This window comes from Branchiostoma belcheri, unplaced genomic scaffold, assembly GCF_001625305.1.
Source record: "Branchiostoma belcheri isolate BF01 breed outbred unplaced genomic scaffold, Haploidv18h27 scaffold67, whole genome shotgun sequence".
NCBI lineage: Eukaryota > Metazoa > Chordata > Leptocardii > Amphioxiformes > Branchiostomatidae > Branchiostoma > Branchiostoma belcheri.
This window is the reverse complement of record NW_017804320.1, coordinates 1,879,204-1,892,466: the sequence shown is the minus strand read 5'-3', so window position 1 is coordinate 1,892,466 and position 13,263 is coordinate 1,879,204. Positions and strand designations below refer to the sequence as shown.

The 13,263-nt window shown below is 41.2% G+C and overlaps 2 protein-coding genes across 4 annotated transcripts in view; one reads left to right on the top strand and one right to left on the bottom strand.

Annotated features, from left to right (window-relative positions):
• The window catches only part of LOC109483957, a 29,773-nt gene extending 23,378 nt beyond the window's left edge, over window positions 1-6,395 (bottom strand). The window contains exons 1-2 of one of the 2 annotated variants that reach the window (XM_019787105.1): window positions 6,309-6,395; window positions 389-604 (exon numbers count right to left, since the gene is read on the bottom strand). In XM_019787105.1, the coding sequence (XP_019642664.1) occupies window positions 389-548 (160 nt within the window). In that variant the 5' untranslated portion in view covers window positions 549-604; window positions 6,309-6,395. Of the gene's footprint in view, window positions 1-388; window positions 605-4,293; window positions 4,380-6,308 lie in introns of those variants that run through there. The other variant, XM_019787107.1, reaches the window with a different exon arrangement.
• A 317-nt stretch (window positions 6,396-6,712) lies between these two features.
• The window catches only part of LOC109483959, a 31,474-nt gene continuing 24,923 nt past the window's right edge, over window positions 6,713-13,263 (top strand). For both annotated transcript variants that reach the window (XM_019787110.1, XM_019787109.1), the window contains exon 1: window positions 6,713-6,835. The gene's annotated coding sequence lies outside the window, so the exon portion shown is untranslated. The remainder of the gene's footprint in view (window positions 6,836-13,263) is intronic.

Here is a 13,263-nt window from a genome sequence, read left to right as displayed (position 1 = left end):
TACCTGTCACCTCGTTTTACGCCTTTTACTAAGTATCAAACATCAAATATTCATACTTTTGACTTGAAATGACAATTAATTTACAGTTTAATAATCTAGAAACAGAATGTTGACTTTGGTTCCATAAGCAGCTGTAAACCTGGTAATAGAAAGAAGTAGACCGCATATTATGAAGTATATGATAATCTATGACTGTGGTGATGGTGATGATTGTAGAATATTTTCAAAGATACATTTGATCAGAATTGCATTAAATATAGTATTACACAAGTTTTGAGCTTTAATGTTATATGATGTATAGTACTGTGGTAAAGACAACTTCACAGTTATATCACATTGTAGCTACACAGGTACTTTTGTAGAACAAATATCCGATAAACAACGTTACCTTGAGCTGTAGTTGGCGAGCTTGAAAGTTCTTCATGCTGCATCGGCCCACATTCACAGTACCCACAGCTTTGATTTCCGGGGCTCGTGTGAGCTATATACTCACCACATTTACATTTCATACACCGTCCTCTTTCTACATCTCTCTTATCCTTGCCCATTTTCTTCCACTTTTCTTATCTTACATGTCTGGGTAGATCTTCACGTTTCAGTACTTCTGTAGGGAGAAAAGGACAACTGGTCACAAATTGTGATGCAAGTTAAAATGCCTGATTTACAAAATAAACAATTCCCTTATCTACTAGCCTGGGTGCCAGACGCTGGCGTTGATAAGTGATACATTTTTTTTTGTGGGAAGAAGCTCTAATGTCCGATACTGTATCCGCCGCCCAAGTCCAAGCTGCCCCCAAACCCTTTATTTTTCACGCCAGCGGACGCGAAGAAATAATTAGAGCCAGGGCTCAAATCGGGGTCGGCGGGGCGTATATGGCTTCCCTGGCCGAAGGGGTTATCTCTCATTCGCGGTAGGGACTGGTACCCAGGCTAGACCAGACACACGGGCGCACGATCTATAGACCATTCAACCAAAATCTACAACAACATAATGATTATCATTATATCAAAATCTTTTTATACACGCGTACCTGAACAAAACTAATAAGATATATTGTTCTAAAACTTTGCCTGTATACTTCTGTCTAAAATAGTATGAATCTTTCGGTAAACAAGTTAGCCATTCAATGTCAACAAAGTAGACAGAGATTAAAAGACCCATGCAATATAAACTTCAACTAGTAAGTAATATATACCACATGACGTTCTTGTGGGCGTTGAAGTGTAAACGTCAATTTATTATACAATCATCTGAAATAAGGCCACACACCTAAAGGAAGAAAAGTAAAGGATTTCATATGCGTTCAATCAGTTGAGGTCAAAATCTTGACATTTGGCCTTATATAGTTAAAACCTCGTCATCTTTTTAAAGTGGTTTGTTTATTAATGAATGTTGATTTAACAAAAAGACGATTTTGTCTATTTTTATCCTTTCTCGTAAACATAACTTTAACAATCAATGGGACGTTGCTCCTGCAAACCTTACACAGTATACTGTCAATGCAATCTCAAATAAATGTCACAGGTGCTGAAAAAGAATAACTTCGTAGAACCTTCGTCCGACACTGGCACGAAGCTCGCTCGAAGCACGCACGACTTTAAAAACTTTGCGCAAGTCGGGCGAGATACGGAAGAGGGTCGCCCGAATATTTCGCGAAGCTCGCGCGAGGGTCGACCGTATTCAGCGACCGTCGCCCGATTTTCAAAGACGAAATACGGCCGAGACTCGTGGGATGTACGCCCGAATATCGGTCGACTCTCGGCCGCACAGGGACGAGCTACGGGCGAGCTACGCGCGAGCTGGAAACGAGCTCTGCGACCTCAAAAATCGCCGGCGACTAGTCGCTGATGTTAAGAACACGTTTCGCGTGTCAGCGAGCTTCGGCCGACTCCAAGAAATCCCTCAAGGACTTTACGTAAGTTTTTACGTAAGTTTCTGCCTACAGTATCCCCACACCCAGGAAATCCAGGGATATCATGCATGCATATGACGTCATTTTTTTCAAGGCTACCTATAAATCATGTAGTGATTTGCCCAGGGGCTAATACTAGTAACATTGCACAACAGTCGGAAAAGTATGTGATCTGCAGCCAATATAACACAATAGCATAAGCAAGGCTTTAACATACCTTGACGTAAGGAAATTTATTGCAACATTTTGTTGTGTTTCATGTCATCCATGTCGCAATTGCGCCAATAGCAACCGGTAGTGAACAGTCAAATGGAATGGATATTATTTTCTCCTTGGCTATTCAGCTGAAAACAAACTCTGTTTACTATAATCAGCCGGGGGGTTGCTCCGCTACAGCTCAAGCTACAACCGACAAACTACTGACCCTTTTCTAAAAACTTCTGATGACATGATTTAATTTCACTAGTATACCATTATCACAAAATTTATCAGCATTCTTTCAACTAAAATGCTGTGCAAGTTGCGTTAGTGAGAAGTTTATTGCAAATCCATGTTCGAAGGCTAATTGCAAGGTACAAAATAAACACAAAAGAACTCTGAAACAGAGTATAAAATAACTTCAAAATGTACATAATAAATCTAATTGTCTAAAACTATGTCTGAAGGGTTTGACTTCTCTTTTGTAAACCATGGAAGACGTAATGTCCCACCTTTTCTAAAATGTGTGGGTTTTTTTTACGTTAATTTTTGTCTGTAAGGTTTGGCAAGATGGGATAAATTGTAGAATTGAATAGCCAACTCATTTATAATCATTAATAGTTATTATCATATAGCCAGGTGGCGTTGACCAATCAGAAGCCCCCATTCCATATTGATTATGATGCCATAATGTCACAGTTAGCTGTCGCTCACTCGATGGCTTTATTCGGTGGTTATAGCAACTGACAAGGCTTTATCACACCATATTCACCTCGGGGCGGGTCATTAACCCTTAAATATCAGTCTAGAGTGAACACTCCTATCTATGGATTAAAAATGAAAGTGAAAGTAACTTGGTCACATGTAGCAAGGTCATCACGAAGATACGAAGGACAAAAAGGGCAAAGCGTTATCTAAGACTCAAATCAAGGCAATGGAACAACCCTTAAAATGATATAACAAAATACCATTGCAGCAAGAAACTGTCAGCGATGTAATATAACTACATCTAATAATAAATATAATGACAATTATCGCAGTTACCACTGGATAATTACGCATTTTAGGGTCACGTCGAAGCTATAACACATTAACATAACATAATAACACCAAGTGCCAATACTCTCACGGTTTTACCTGCGTGTCTCTTGAGGCCTTGCATCGTAATAAAAATGTTTCGGGGACTTTCAGTGAGTTTCTGCCGTCAAAAAGAACACCCGGGAATTCTGGGATGTCATGCATACATTACGCAACGTTAATTTAAGGCTACATGTGAATCATTAACAATGAGTGATTTGTACACCTGATACTAGTAACACAATGTATTTCATGTTGGTAACGTTAGAAGTTTTCAAACCAAAGGAAAAATTAAAAAGTAATTCCTACACTTGATCTAGGACCGCGCTTCTTGGAACGCTGGACAAAGCGCTATGTAACTTAGGCCACATTCCCACTAGGACAAAATTGTCCGGCTCAAGCCGAATTGATTCGCTTTGATCCGGCTTCGAGTCGGCTCTATCCGGACAATTTTATCCTAGTGGGAATGTAGCAATATATGACAGAAAAACAAACTTTGGTAACCATATGCAGAGAGGAGGATTTGGGGCCCACTTTCAACTTCATATAGCGTCTAAACGGCTTAGTTCGGAACCATAAATGTTATCATCGTAAATGTGACCAGTACACCATATATTATCCGAGTTGGATGGTATAGTAATATGATGAGTAGTTCAAGTTATAGGACTCAAAAGCATCTCCCCTTTCAACTCGTGTGCAAGGTGCATGTAATGTCAGCCAACAATGAGAGTACAATGTCTGACATGTCTCCCTGTGTTAAAAGTGAAAGTGGAAGTAACTTCAATCGCACTACGGTGACAATTATTTTAAGTGATAACTGACAACAAAAAACCATAGCGCTAGCACTCTTAAGCATAGGGGTCAAAACAAGAACAAGGTAAAGCTCAAACATAAAATGATTCGGTTTTTTTGCTGTATAACCCCCCATATAGGCAGAAACACGCCACACGACAAAGGTACCTTCGATGCATTCCACAACAAGATACTGTCAGAGCTGCAGTAAAATTGTAATCAATGTGCTTTGTTTTCCCTGGATAATTACATATCAAGTTGTAGCTGTAACACATTTACACCTAACACCAAAGGATTACTCTAAATATTTTACCTGGGGGTCCTGAGGCCTCGCGCCTTGCATCGTAATCAAAATGTATCAGGGACTTTCCGTGAGTTTCCGCGGTCGAAAACAACACTCTGGAATTATGGGATGTGGTGTATACATGACGTAATGTTTATTTAAGGCCACCTGTGAACCGTGATGACGTATACGTATTGACTTGTGCATCTGCTAATACTAGTTACACGATGGCTGATGTTTCTCAGGCAATTACGAGTTTTCAAAGCAAAGGAAAAAGTAACATCTAGTCAAGAAATGCTCTCCTTAATACACCAGATAACAGAGAAGCGTAGCCTACATATACGTACATGATTATTGTCTTATTAAAGATGAAGCGAACTCAGGAAGGTGTGCCAGCTGTATTCGTACCTTTATGTAGATCAGTGGAGATGGCACAGTATCTCTCAATCAAAACATGATTAATCTAGACGGTTGTCGTTGTATACCCCCCTAACTACCCAATTCGGTGGGACTTTTTAGCTCTACTATATATCTGAATCCTCAAGTGTTACAAACAAGCTGCGCAGTAATTATAAATAAGTTGATGACGTCGACAAGACAAACTAACACAAATTCACAAGTACTCACCCCTTGGCTTGCAGGATTGCTGCATTAAAGAAGAATCCAGAATTCTGAGTTAAGATATCACCGGGGACTTTCCAATTGCGGGGATTCCCCGCGGTGGCGTTTATGAAATTTGCATGATCATACTAAGGCCATGTTGATTTGATTGTATGGATGACATCCTCCGGGAGCCCCAAAACTGATGCGCGCGTGCGAATAAAAAAAAGTTTTGCAAAAAAAAAAGTTTTTCATTATGAAATCTACGTGGTCATGAGGGTTGAACAAATGGGACAGAATATGGTTTGGCGAATAATCTAGTCTTCAAGTTCATTTCTTTACAATTTCTTTTTTTTTTCGTTTGATTTTGGCATTCTACGACATTGGTATGGTTTTTTTTGTGACTTACGGTATATTTTTGCTCATTTTGCAACTGTTTTGTACGATTTACAGTATGGTTGAAAACTTTTTTTTTTGAAACGGCCGAAAATTCATGCGCGCGCGGATGTCATCCATATAATCAAATCAACATGGCCTAAAGAAGAATCCAGAATTCTGAGTTAAGATATCACCGGGGACTTTCCAATTGCGGGGATTCCCCGCGGTGGCGTTTATGAAATTTGCATGATCATACTAAATTATGTCAACAAAGTTTGGGGATGACATGGTATATTTTACAAAGATTGGTACCTTTGATTTAGGCAATGTAGATTCCATTTTGTTGTTGTTGTTGTTTAAGCACACTTGTTATTGCAATAATAGTAAGCACGAAATACGAGCTGATGTTGAAAAATTTACATCAGGTTACAATTACTAATCGGTACTTTCCGTAAATTTCTGCTTTCAAAAACAACACTTGAGAATTCTGGGATATCATGTATGCATGACGTAATGTTTATTTAAGGCTACCTGTGAACCGCGGAACCGTAGTATTTGCGCACCTGCTACATGTAACGTGATGTACGTATGTACATGTTTTCCAAACAAATAAAAGGTAAAACTATTATACAGTAATTGCCATGGAGCCTAGCCCCAAAGACAAATATAGGTAACCAAGTCTCTAAGACCCAATCCGCAGTCAACACTATGGTCGTGTTTAGGCATATAGAAATATGAACTCTATCTGTAAGTCTGTCTGCCTATAATTCTGAGAACGCATGCAGTTTTTCAAGCCACAAACAGTTGTGTGGCACACCTCATGGCGGTAAAACAGTACAAAAATCGATCATAAGCACATGAAGCGACACAGAACAGAAGATCAACTTTAAACCTCACAACGCAGCATTTCCGGGTGGTAAAAAGCTATCACGCGATTACAGTTCCGCGTAACCACTACGTACACTACGTAAAATAATGTGTTATCGCCATTTTAGAATAATCTGCTTAAATCTCATGTATGCTTTAAGGTATAAACGATCACTAGTGATGATGCAGCCGACACTCACCTGGCCTGTTGCTCGGCTTGTACTTCCATGGCAAGAAGCGTCCAGAATATTAGGAGTTTGTGATGTCACCTCGCCGGGACTTTCCGATTGGGGGGAATCCCCACGCTCGGTGAGTTAGACGCACAGCGCTTGATTATAAGCAAATGCGTCACGCAATAAACAACAAAGAAAACTTAAACGAGTTCGTGATTAAAAGTGTAGGTCAGATTGGATTTTATTGGTTCCGTATAATTCAAAATCACTCAGCCCTAGACTGACTAAATGATCGACCAAAAGTGGAAATCTTTAACCCCCGGCAGCGAGAGCTTGTGTAAACACAGACTAACTCAGCCCTGGAGACAAGGTCAATCAGAGGTCAGTTCACCAGGGACTGATGACTCATTTGTAGTTCTGGCCCCCACACGATAGCTGATTGGCCAACAAGTGCTATCCCGACATCCCTTTAGTGCTACTTGATCTGTAAACAGGTGGGAAGTACCGCAATTACTCAACTAGCGCAGGAGAAGGAACTGTTCGAGTCCTGAAAGGTGAGTACCACAAAACTATATATGCATATAGACCGTAAACTACGGTTTTGTGAAGAATCCGTGGCTCGAAGCACAGTCGACGTTGGTACACTCTGTGTATGCATAGAAGGCGCTACTATTTCCATTCTTTGTATATCTTAGTATCGTACTATGCACTTCCCACCTGAAGTCAATGTATCTATTGGTTGATTCTGGCCCATACATTGTATGTCCAATTTAGTTACTGTGATCTGTTTTGTTACATCCCGTAGTTTCTATGGCTGTCAAAGTGGATGTTGTTATTGAGACTTGGTAAATACGCATATGACGTAACTTTTACTTTCACTTTGAACGAGGGGTCTTTAAACATCACTGTGTGCATGCCGCATTGTCCTCAACATTAGAATCCTCTGTCTCTCGTTAATGCTTTTCGTCATAACAATTACTGTTCCGTGTACAAACTATATAAGGTTGTTAAGTATGATGAATCAGCACACACCGTCCGAGTCTATGATCTCTACCAAAGGAATATCGGCGGTAAAATAGTATACAAGACAAATCGACCACAATCACATGGTAGCGACGCTAAAGCATGACTTACTGAAACTTTGAAAAAGTGCAAATACGTAGTGTAAAGCATTCGTGCATTGTGAACAATGACTAGGTACATTCACATTATAATTGGCCTCCCGATTTTGTATCCTTTCAACTTCAGTAACCTTAGAACGTAGCGCTTCCGGGTCGAGAAAGAGCTATTACGTGATCCCAGTCCTGCGTGCGTAACCACTATGTATGTGTACAGTGTGTAATTTTAACGCTCCAGCCAAAGGTGACGAAATGTTTTAAGGTGCACTAGCAGTAGTGATCGCTCAGCTTTGCTCAGGTTGTGCTTCCAAGAAGCTTCCAGAATTTTGAGTTCATGATATCACCTCGCCGGGACTTTCCGATTAAGGGGATTCCCCACAGTGGGATTTACTAATAAACAGACCATTAGTCATGCAATGTACAACAGGGAATATCTTTCTTATAGGCACGAGATATGATGACAAATAGAATGGACGTCAGATTGGCTTTTGTTAGTTCCGTTCTATACATATTGCTAAATCACTAAGACCTGAGACAAAAAAGAATTGAGAGTTAAGACAAAAATAATTCCCGCCGTGACTAAAGTGTGGGGAGAACCAGTGGTACAGACGTCGGACTGCTGTTGTTTTTGTTTACGATTCTCAAAGCTCGTTTTTGCACAGCCTCGAGAGTCTTCCTTTGTGACTCAGTACACCCCACATATACAACATTTGCATATTCTAATACCGGCCTTACAGGGGTCGCGCACACAGTGACCAAGTCTTCAGGAGGCATGCCGCCCTTGGCCAGAAAACGGAGGAAGTGTAGGCGCCTCGATGCCTTCTTAGTTACATGTGTGATTCGTGAGTTAAGACCTAAGCGGTCTTGTCTTCACATCGATCATGACTCCTTTGTATTTCTGGGCCACTACCAATTCTCGATAGCTGATTGACCAGCAAGGGCTATTAGTACTTTTTTTCGGAGCAGGTGGGAAGTACCGTAATTACTCAACTCGCAGAACTAGGAGTTCACATCCTGAAAGGTAAGTACTGTTACAGTAGAATATCAAAGAGCGTGGACTATAGTTGTGTGAATAAACATGGTTCGAAACACGAACGTCGATACACAGAGTCCATGCATACGAAGCGCTATTAGTTTGAATTCCGATATTCATGGCAACGTCGTACTTTGCACTTCTAACCTGGTGCTAATGTATAAGCCAGTTAGTAATGTTGATGAAGTCTTTTACTATCTATTTATTGATTCTGGCACTTATGTCCACTGTAATACTATTTTTTATTACATTCTATCTTTACTATAACTGACAATGCGGGTGTTGTTATTGCGTCTTGGTATTTGCACATGTGACGTAACTTTCACTTTCACTTTGAACGAGGGGTTTTTAAACGCCATTTTTCAAGGATCCACTCAACATTCTTTTTGGTCATTACACGCTTTATGGTACAAACGTTTTAAAGCTATATAAGGTCACGCCGACTTAATTTTATGGATGACATCCTCTGAAGATCCCCAAACTAGTGCGCGCGGGCGAATAAAAAAGATTCCGGCCAAAAACAAAAATGCTACTAAACCACAGGAATACAAAGCTGGTATCGTGAATTTGCGGCAGTACATGTGTATAGCGACGTATACGACAAGCCGGCAAATGCTGGCTTTTCGCGTAATTTATGAATCGGCACTGTACGTATGTACTGAGTTCTTGAGTCGTGGAGCTTCGGTAGCCCGGGTGTCATCCTCCAGAGTTCCCACCGGCTCCATATTGTCGCTGGCCATTGACTAACCAGGCCTAGAGCCAGGCCAGAGCCTCGGAGGACGTGATTTTATTTTTGAGAACAGGCAAAATCAATGCGCGCGTGGATGTCATCCATAAAATTAAATTGGTGTGGTCTAAGGGTGTCTATGAATTAGTACGTACCGTTCCAGTCTACTGTTCCATCTTTACCAAAGGCATATCGGGTAAATACGTGACTTCGTGAGGAGGCGACGACGTGACATATAGTCGAATATTTTTCTGCGTTCTTGTTCGCCTCAGTACTACCCTATAATTTCTAATTTCTTAAAGTCATTCTTTTTCTGCATTTGAATTGTGAAAAAAAAATGGTACCCGAAGGCGAAGTCCCCGTTGATGGGTGGTAAACTACATCTTAATAGGACGGGACTTTCCGATTGAAGGGACTTCCACGTTGAGGCTTACTAAAATCGGGTGTGCAGTGCATGATCAGTCCTTCCCACATGATTTTACCTGCCCGTCCAGGAGCCTGGATTTTATGGTAGGTAGGTTACTAATCGGTAATTCCCGTACAATTTCTGCTCTGTAGAACAACATTTGAGAATTCTGGGATATTATGTATACATATATGACGCAATGTTTATTTGAGGCTGCCTGTGACCCTCGGGGGCGTTATGATTTGCGCACCTGCTAATACTTGTAACTTCAGTACGAAAGTAAGTACGAAATTTTCAAACAAAATAACAACAAGGCCGCAGAAAAAAAGAACCTGTCTCTTTTACGCAAAGACGACGGACCATGATGCCCGACAAAGCTAGGTCTAAATATGGTAAGCACGAGATACAAGCTTATACGTGGAACAATTCATATCATACAATACGGATCAATTATGACAGTTTAGCCCCGGTCACAACCTGCCGTACGTGCTTTTTGTCCGTACGTTTTTTTGGGAGGCTACGTCTGCTACGTTTTTCTGAAAACGTGGGGAAGGAGTGGCATCGACGCACGTCACTCGCACGGTTTCGCAAGGTGTAAGAGTGTGGTCTGCACGCCACGTCTGGCCGTGAGCGGTTGCGTGCATCGTCGTAAGTGAGTTGTACAACGTACGATCTCTGTGCGATTGCAACTTTACCGTAAGGAGGGCGTACTCACACGTGTGCCTTATGTACGGTACGTACGGGGCACGCGCGTCGCTCGTACTCGCACGCACGGGTGGTGAATCCGCAGACCGCACGTAGAAAAAGTTTTACACGCATTTAAAGTTCTACGGCGTGTCTGCGTGCTCCCAAATCCGTAGGATTCCGTACGGAGGTGGTACTCACCACGCACGGATGCCCTACGTTTGTCCACGTTTTTGCAAGTAGACATCACGCAGATTCACGTGCGGCGGGTTGTGACCAAGGCTCAAGGCGTACCTTCATTTCAATTATTCTAAGAGCTTATTGTCATGCCTGCCCGTCCAGCTAGGCCCCTGGCTTGTATGGCAATTACTAATCGGTACTTTCCGTAAATTTCTGCTTTCAAAAACAACACTTGAGAATTCTGGGATATCATGTATACATTACGTAATGTTTATTCAAGGCTACCTGTGAACCTCGGAGACGTGTGTTATTTGCGCAACTACTTGTTACGCGAGGTGACTAAAGGCCAAGCAAATAAGATCAGTAATGCCACAGCGTGCAGTGAATGCTTAGGCCTCTCCTTAACACAGCTCAAGTGACAACGGATAAAGGCATTAAAAGACAAATACAGGTAACTAAGTCACGCAGCCAACCCAGCATTCAACAACATGCGCATTCTTATTGTGAACTTGGCTATTTGAACACCGTATCCATGCAAGCCACCAAAAATTTGTACAATGGTATACCTCAAGGCGTTAAAACAGTACACAAATTGACCACAAACACACAGCGGCGCAAAAGACATGAAACATGAAGGATATTCATATTATGATTCGCTTCCCGTTCAGCTTCAGTAATCTCACAATACCACAGCACTTCCGGGTCGAGAAAACGGTAACACTTGATCACAGCCCCGTGTAACCAAGCTGTGTAACCGCTACATACTGTGCTCACGGGAGTGTGTTATAATTTAACCCCCCACCCCCACCCCAAATAAAAAGCATGCTGAAACCTTAATGTTTTTAAGTAAACTTGGCGGTACGGGGACACTCAAATGCTGTTCGGCTGTTGCTTCCAAGATCAAGAAGGTTCCAGAATTTGGAGTTCATGATATCACCTCGGCGGGACTTTCCGATAAAGCGGATTCCCCACAGTGGGATTCACCATGCTTGAGCTCGCAGTACATGATCGCAAGTCATGAAGCTAATCAATTCTGTACAACAGAAAAAAATATATTTTCTTTAAGCACGGGGTATATGTTTATAGTTCCTCATGTTGTCAAATCACTCAGGCCTCGGAGGACTCAATAGAAAGAAATTTGGGTCAAGTTAAAGTAAAGGAGAGGTCATACTCATTCTGAGCCTCTACATGAACCTGTTCTCGATAGCTGATTGGTCAACAAGTTCTATCCCGGCATCCCTTTAGTGCTATTTGATCTGTTGACAGGTGGGAAGTACCGCAATTACTCAATTTGCAGGAGACGGAACAGTTTGCGTACGTGTGTGACGCTTAACCATAAGGAAGGTAAACTATGCTTTTGTAAAGAAAAAATGGCTCATAACACGTATGTTAACTTAGCACAAGCATGTAAGGCTACACGTTAGATTTGATATTGCACTTACGTTTATTCCAGTTACTCATGATTTGTTACATTTCATCATGACTTACCAGGGTGTTGTAATTTAGTTAACGCATATGCCTTTAACTTTCTTTCACTTTGAACAAGTGTGTGCAATGTGACCCTACCCAGAATTTTACTTAAATCTAGGCATCCAGTGCCCTTAATTTCAAAATGCTTTTAGTAATTCCATGTTTTTTTCCGTAGAAAAACAACAAAATAAGGGCGTCGAAATAGAACATATCATCTGAATTTTAAAGCATATATGAGAACTACTTGACTTGTTTAAACAAATCGTCTTAGAAGTGGCGACGTTATACAGTTGCCAATATTTCTGTGCTCTTTTACCCTTTGATACTACAGTTACTTCTTATTCATAGAAGTATTAAAGGCAAAGGTGTTCTGTTATTTCCAGAATTCCGCATTTGAAACATTTGGAAATCCCCCGTACATATACATATACCGAGTCCCCGCACCGTTCACTCTAACCCCCCTTACTAGGTCCACTAAACGGCGGTCGCTCAGCGAAGAAAACATTCCCAGGCCTGTAATTTGCACAAAGATCAAGTTCCGCTTTTCAAGGTGCGGGTAAAGTTGACGGGTGGTAAAATGCGAGGGGATTTCTGGGGGAGGGGGTACGCTGTGCATGATCAGACGTGACCCATATAACGATGTCCGAAAAAGCCCGGTCTGAATAGAGTTAAGCACGAAATACGAGCTTATACTTATTATGGGTTCACCACACCACGAAGTGGTGGTGAACCCATATTGCTTTTTCTGATGTTTCTTCTTCTTCTTCTTCTTCTTCTTCTTCTCCTTCTCCTGCCATTTTTAAATGGATTCAGCTTCTTCATTTTAGGGCCTAAGGTCCTGAAATTTGGTATGGAGGTACAGTGGGCAAATACCCCTAGGCGTTTTTTAAATTTTGTGATACAGGTCTTTTAGAATGGTTTTTATTTGTAGTTTTTTTGCTGTGTTATAGCAAATGTATTACTGTGTTAGTGTGCCGTGTTTACCACGTCTGGGCATGAGTCATCACAATGGAATGCAGGGCATCAACCAATAGGCATGCAGCTTTCCTCTATACTTCTTGCTGATTGGCTGTTGGGATTTAACTTGATTAACACCTGCACAGAGCATTTCCATACTGACAGTATGTCTTTATTCAAGTGTTTTGGTAGCTATCCAATTGTTGTTTTAGTTGTATGTTACTTCATATTATAGTTATATCAATGTAAATCATTGTTTTCCCTTGTGTTTCTCATTCTTTCCCTGCCATGTCGTAAAATGTGGTGAACCCATCGCTGTATTTGCTCCAAAGCAAATATTGGCCTTTCTAGTATTTTAGGTTGCGTTAGTTTGTTGTCTGTCTTTCTTTTTTTTTTGTTGTTGTTGT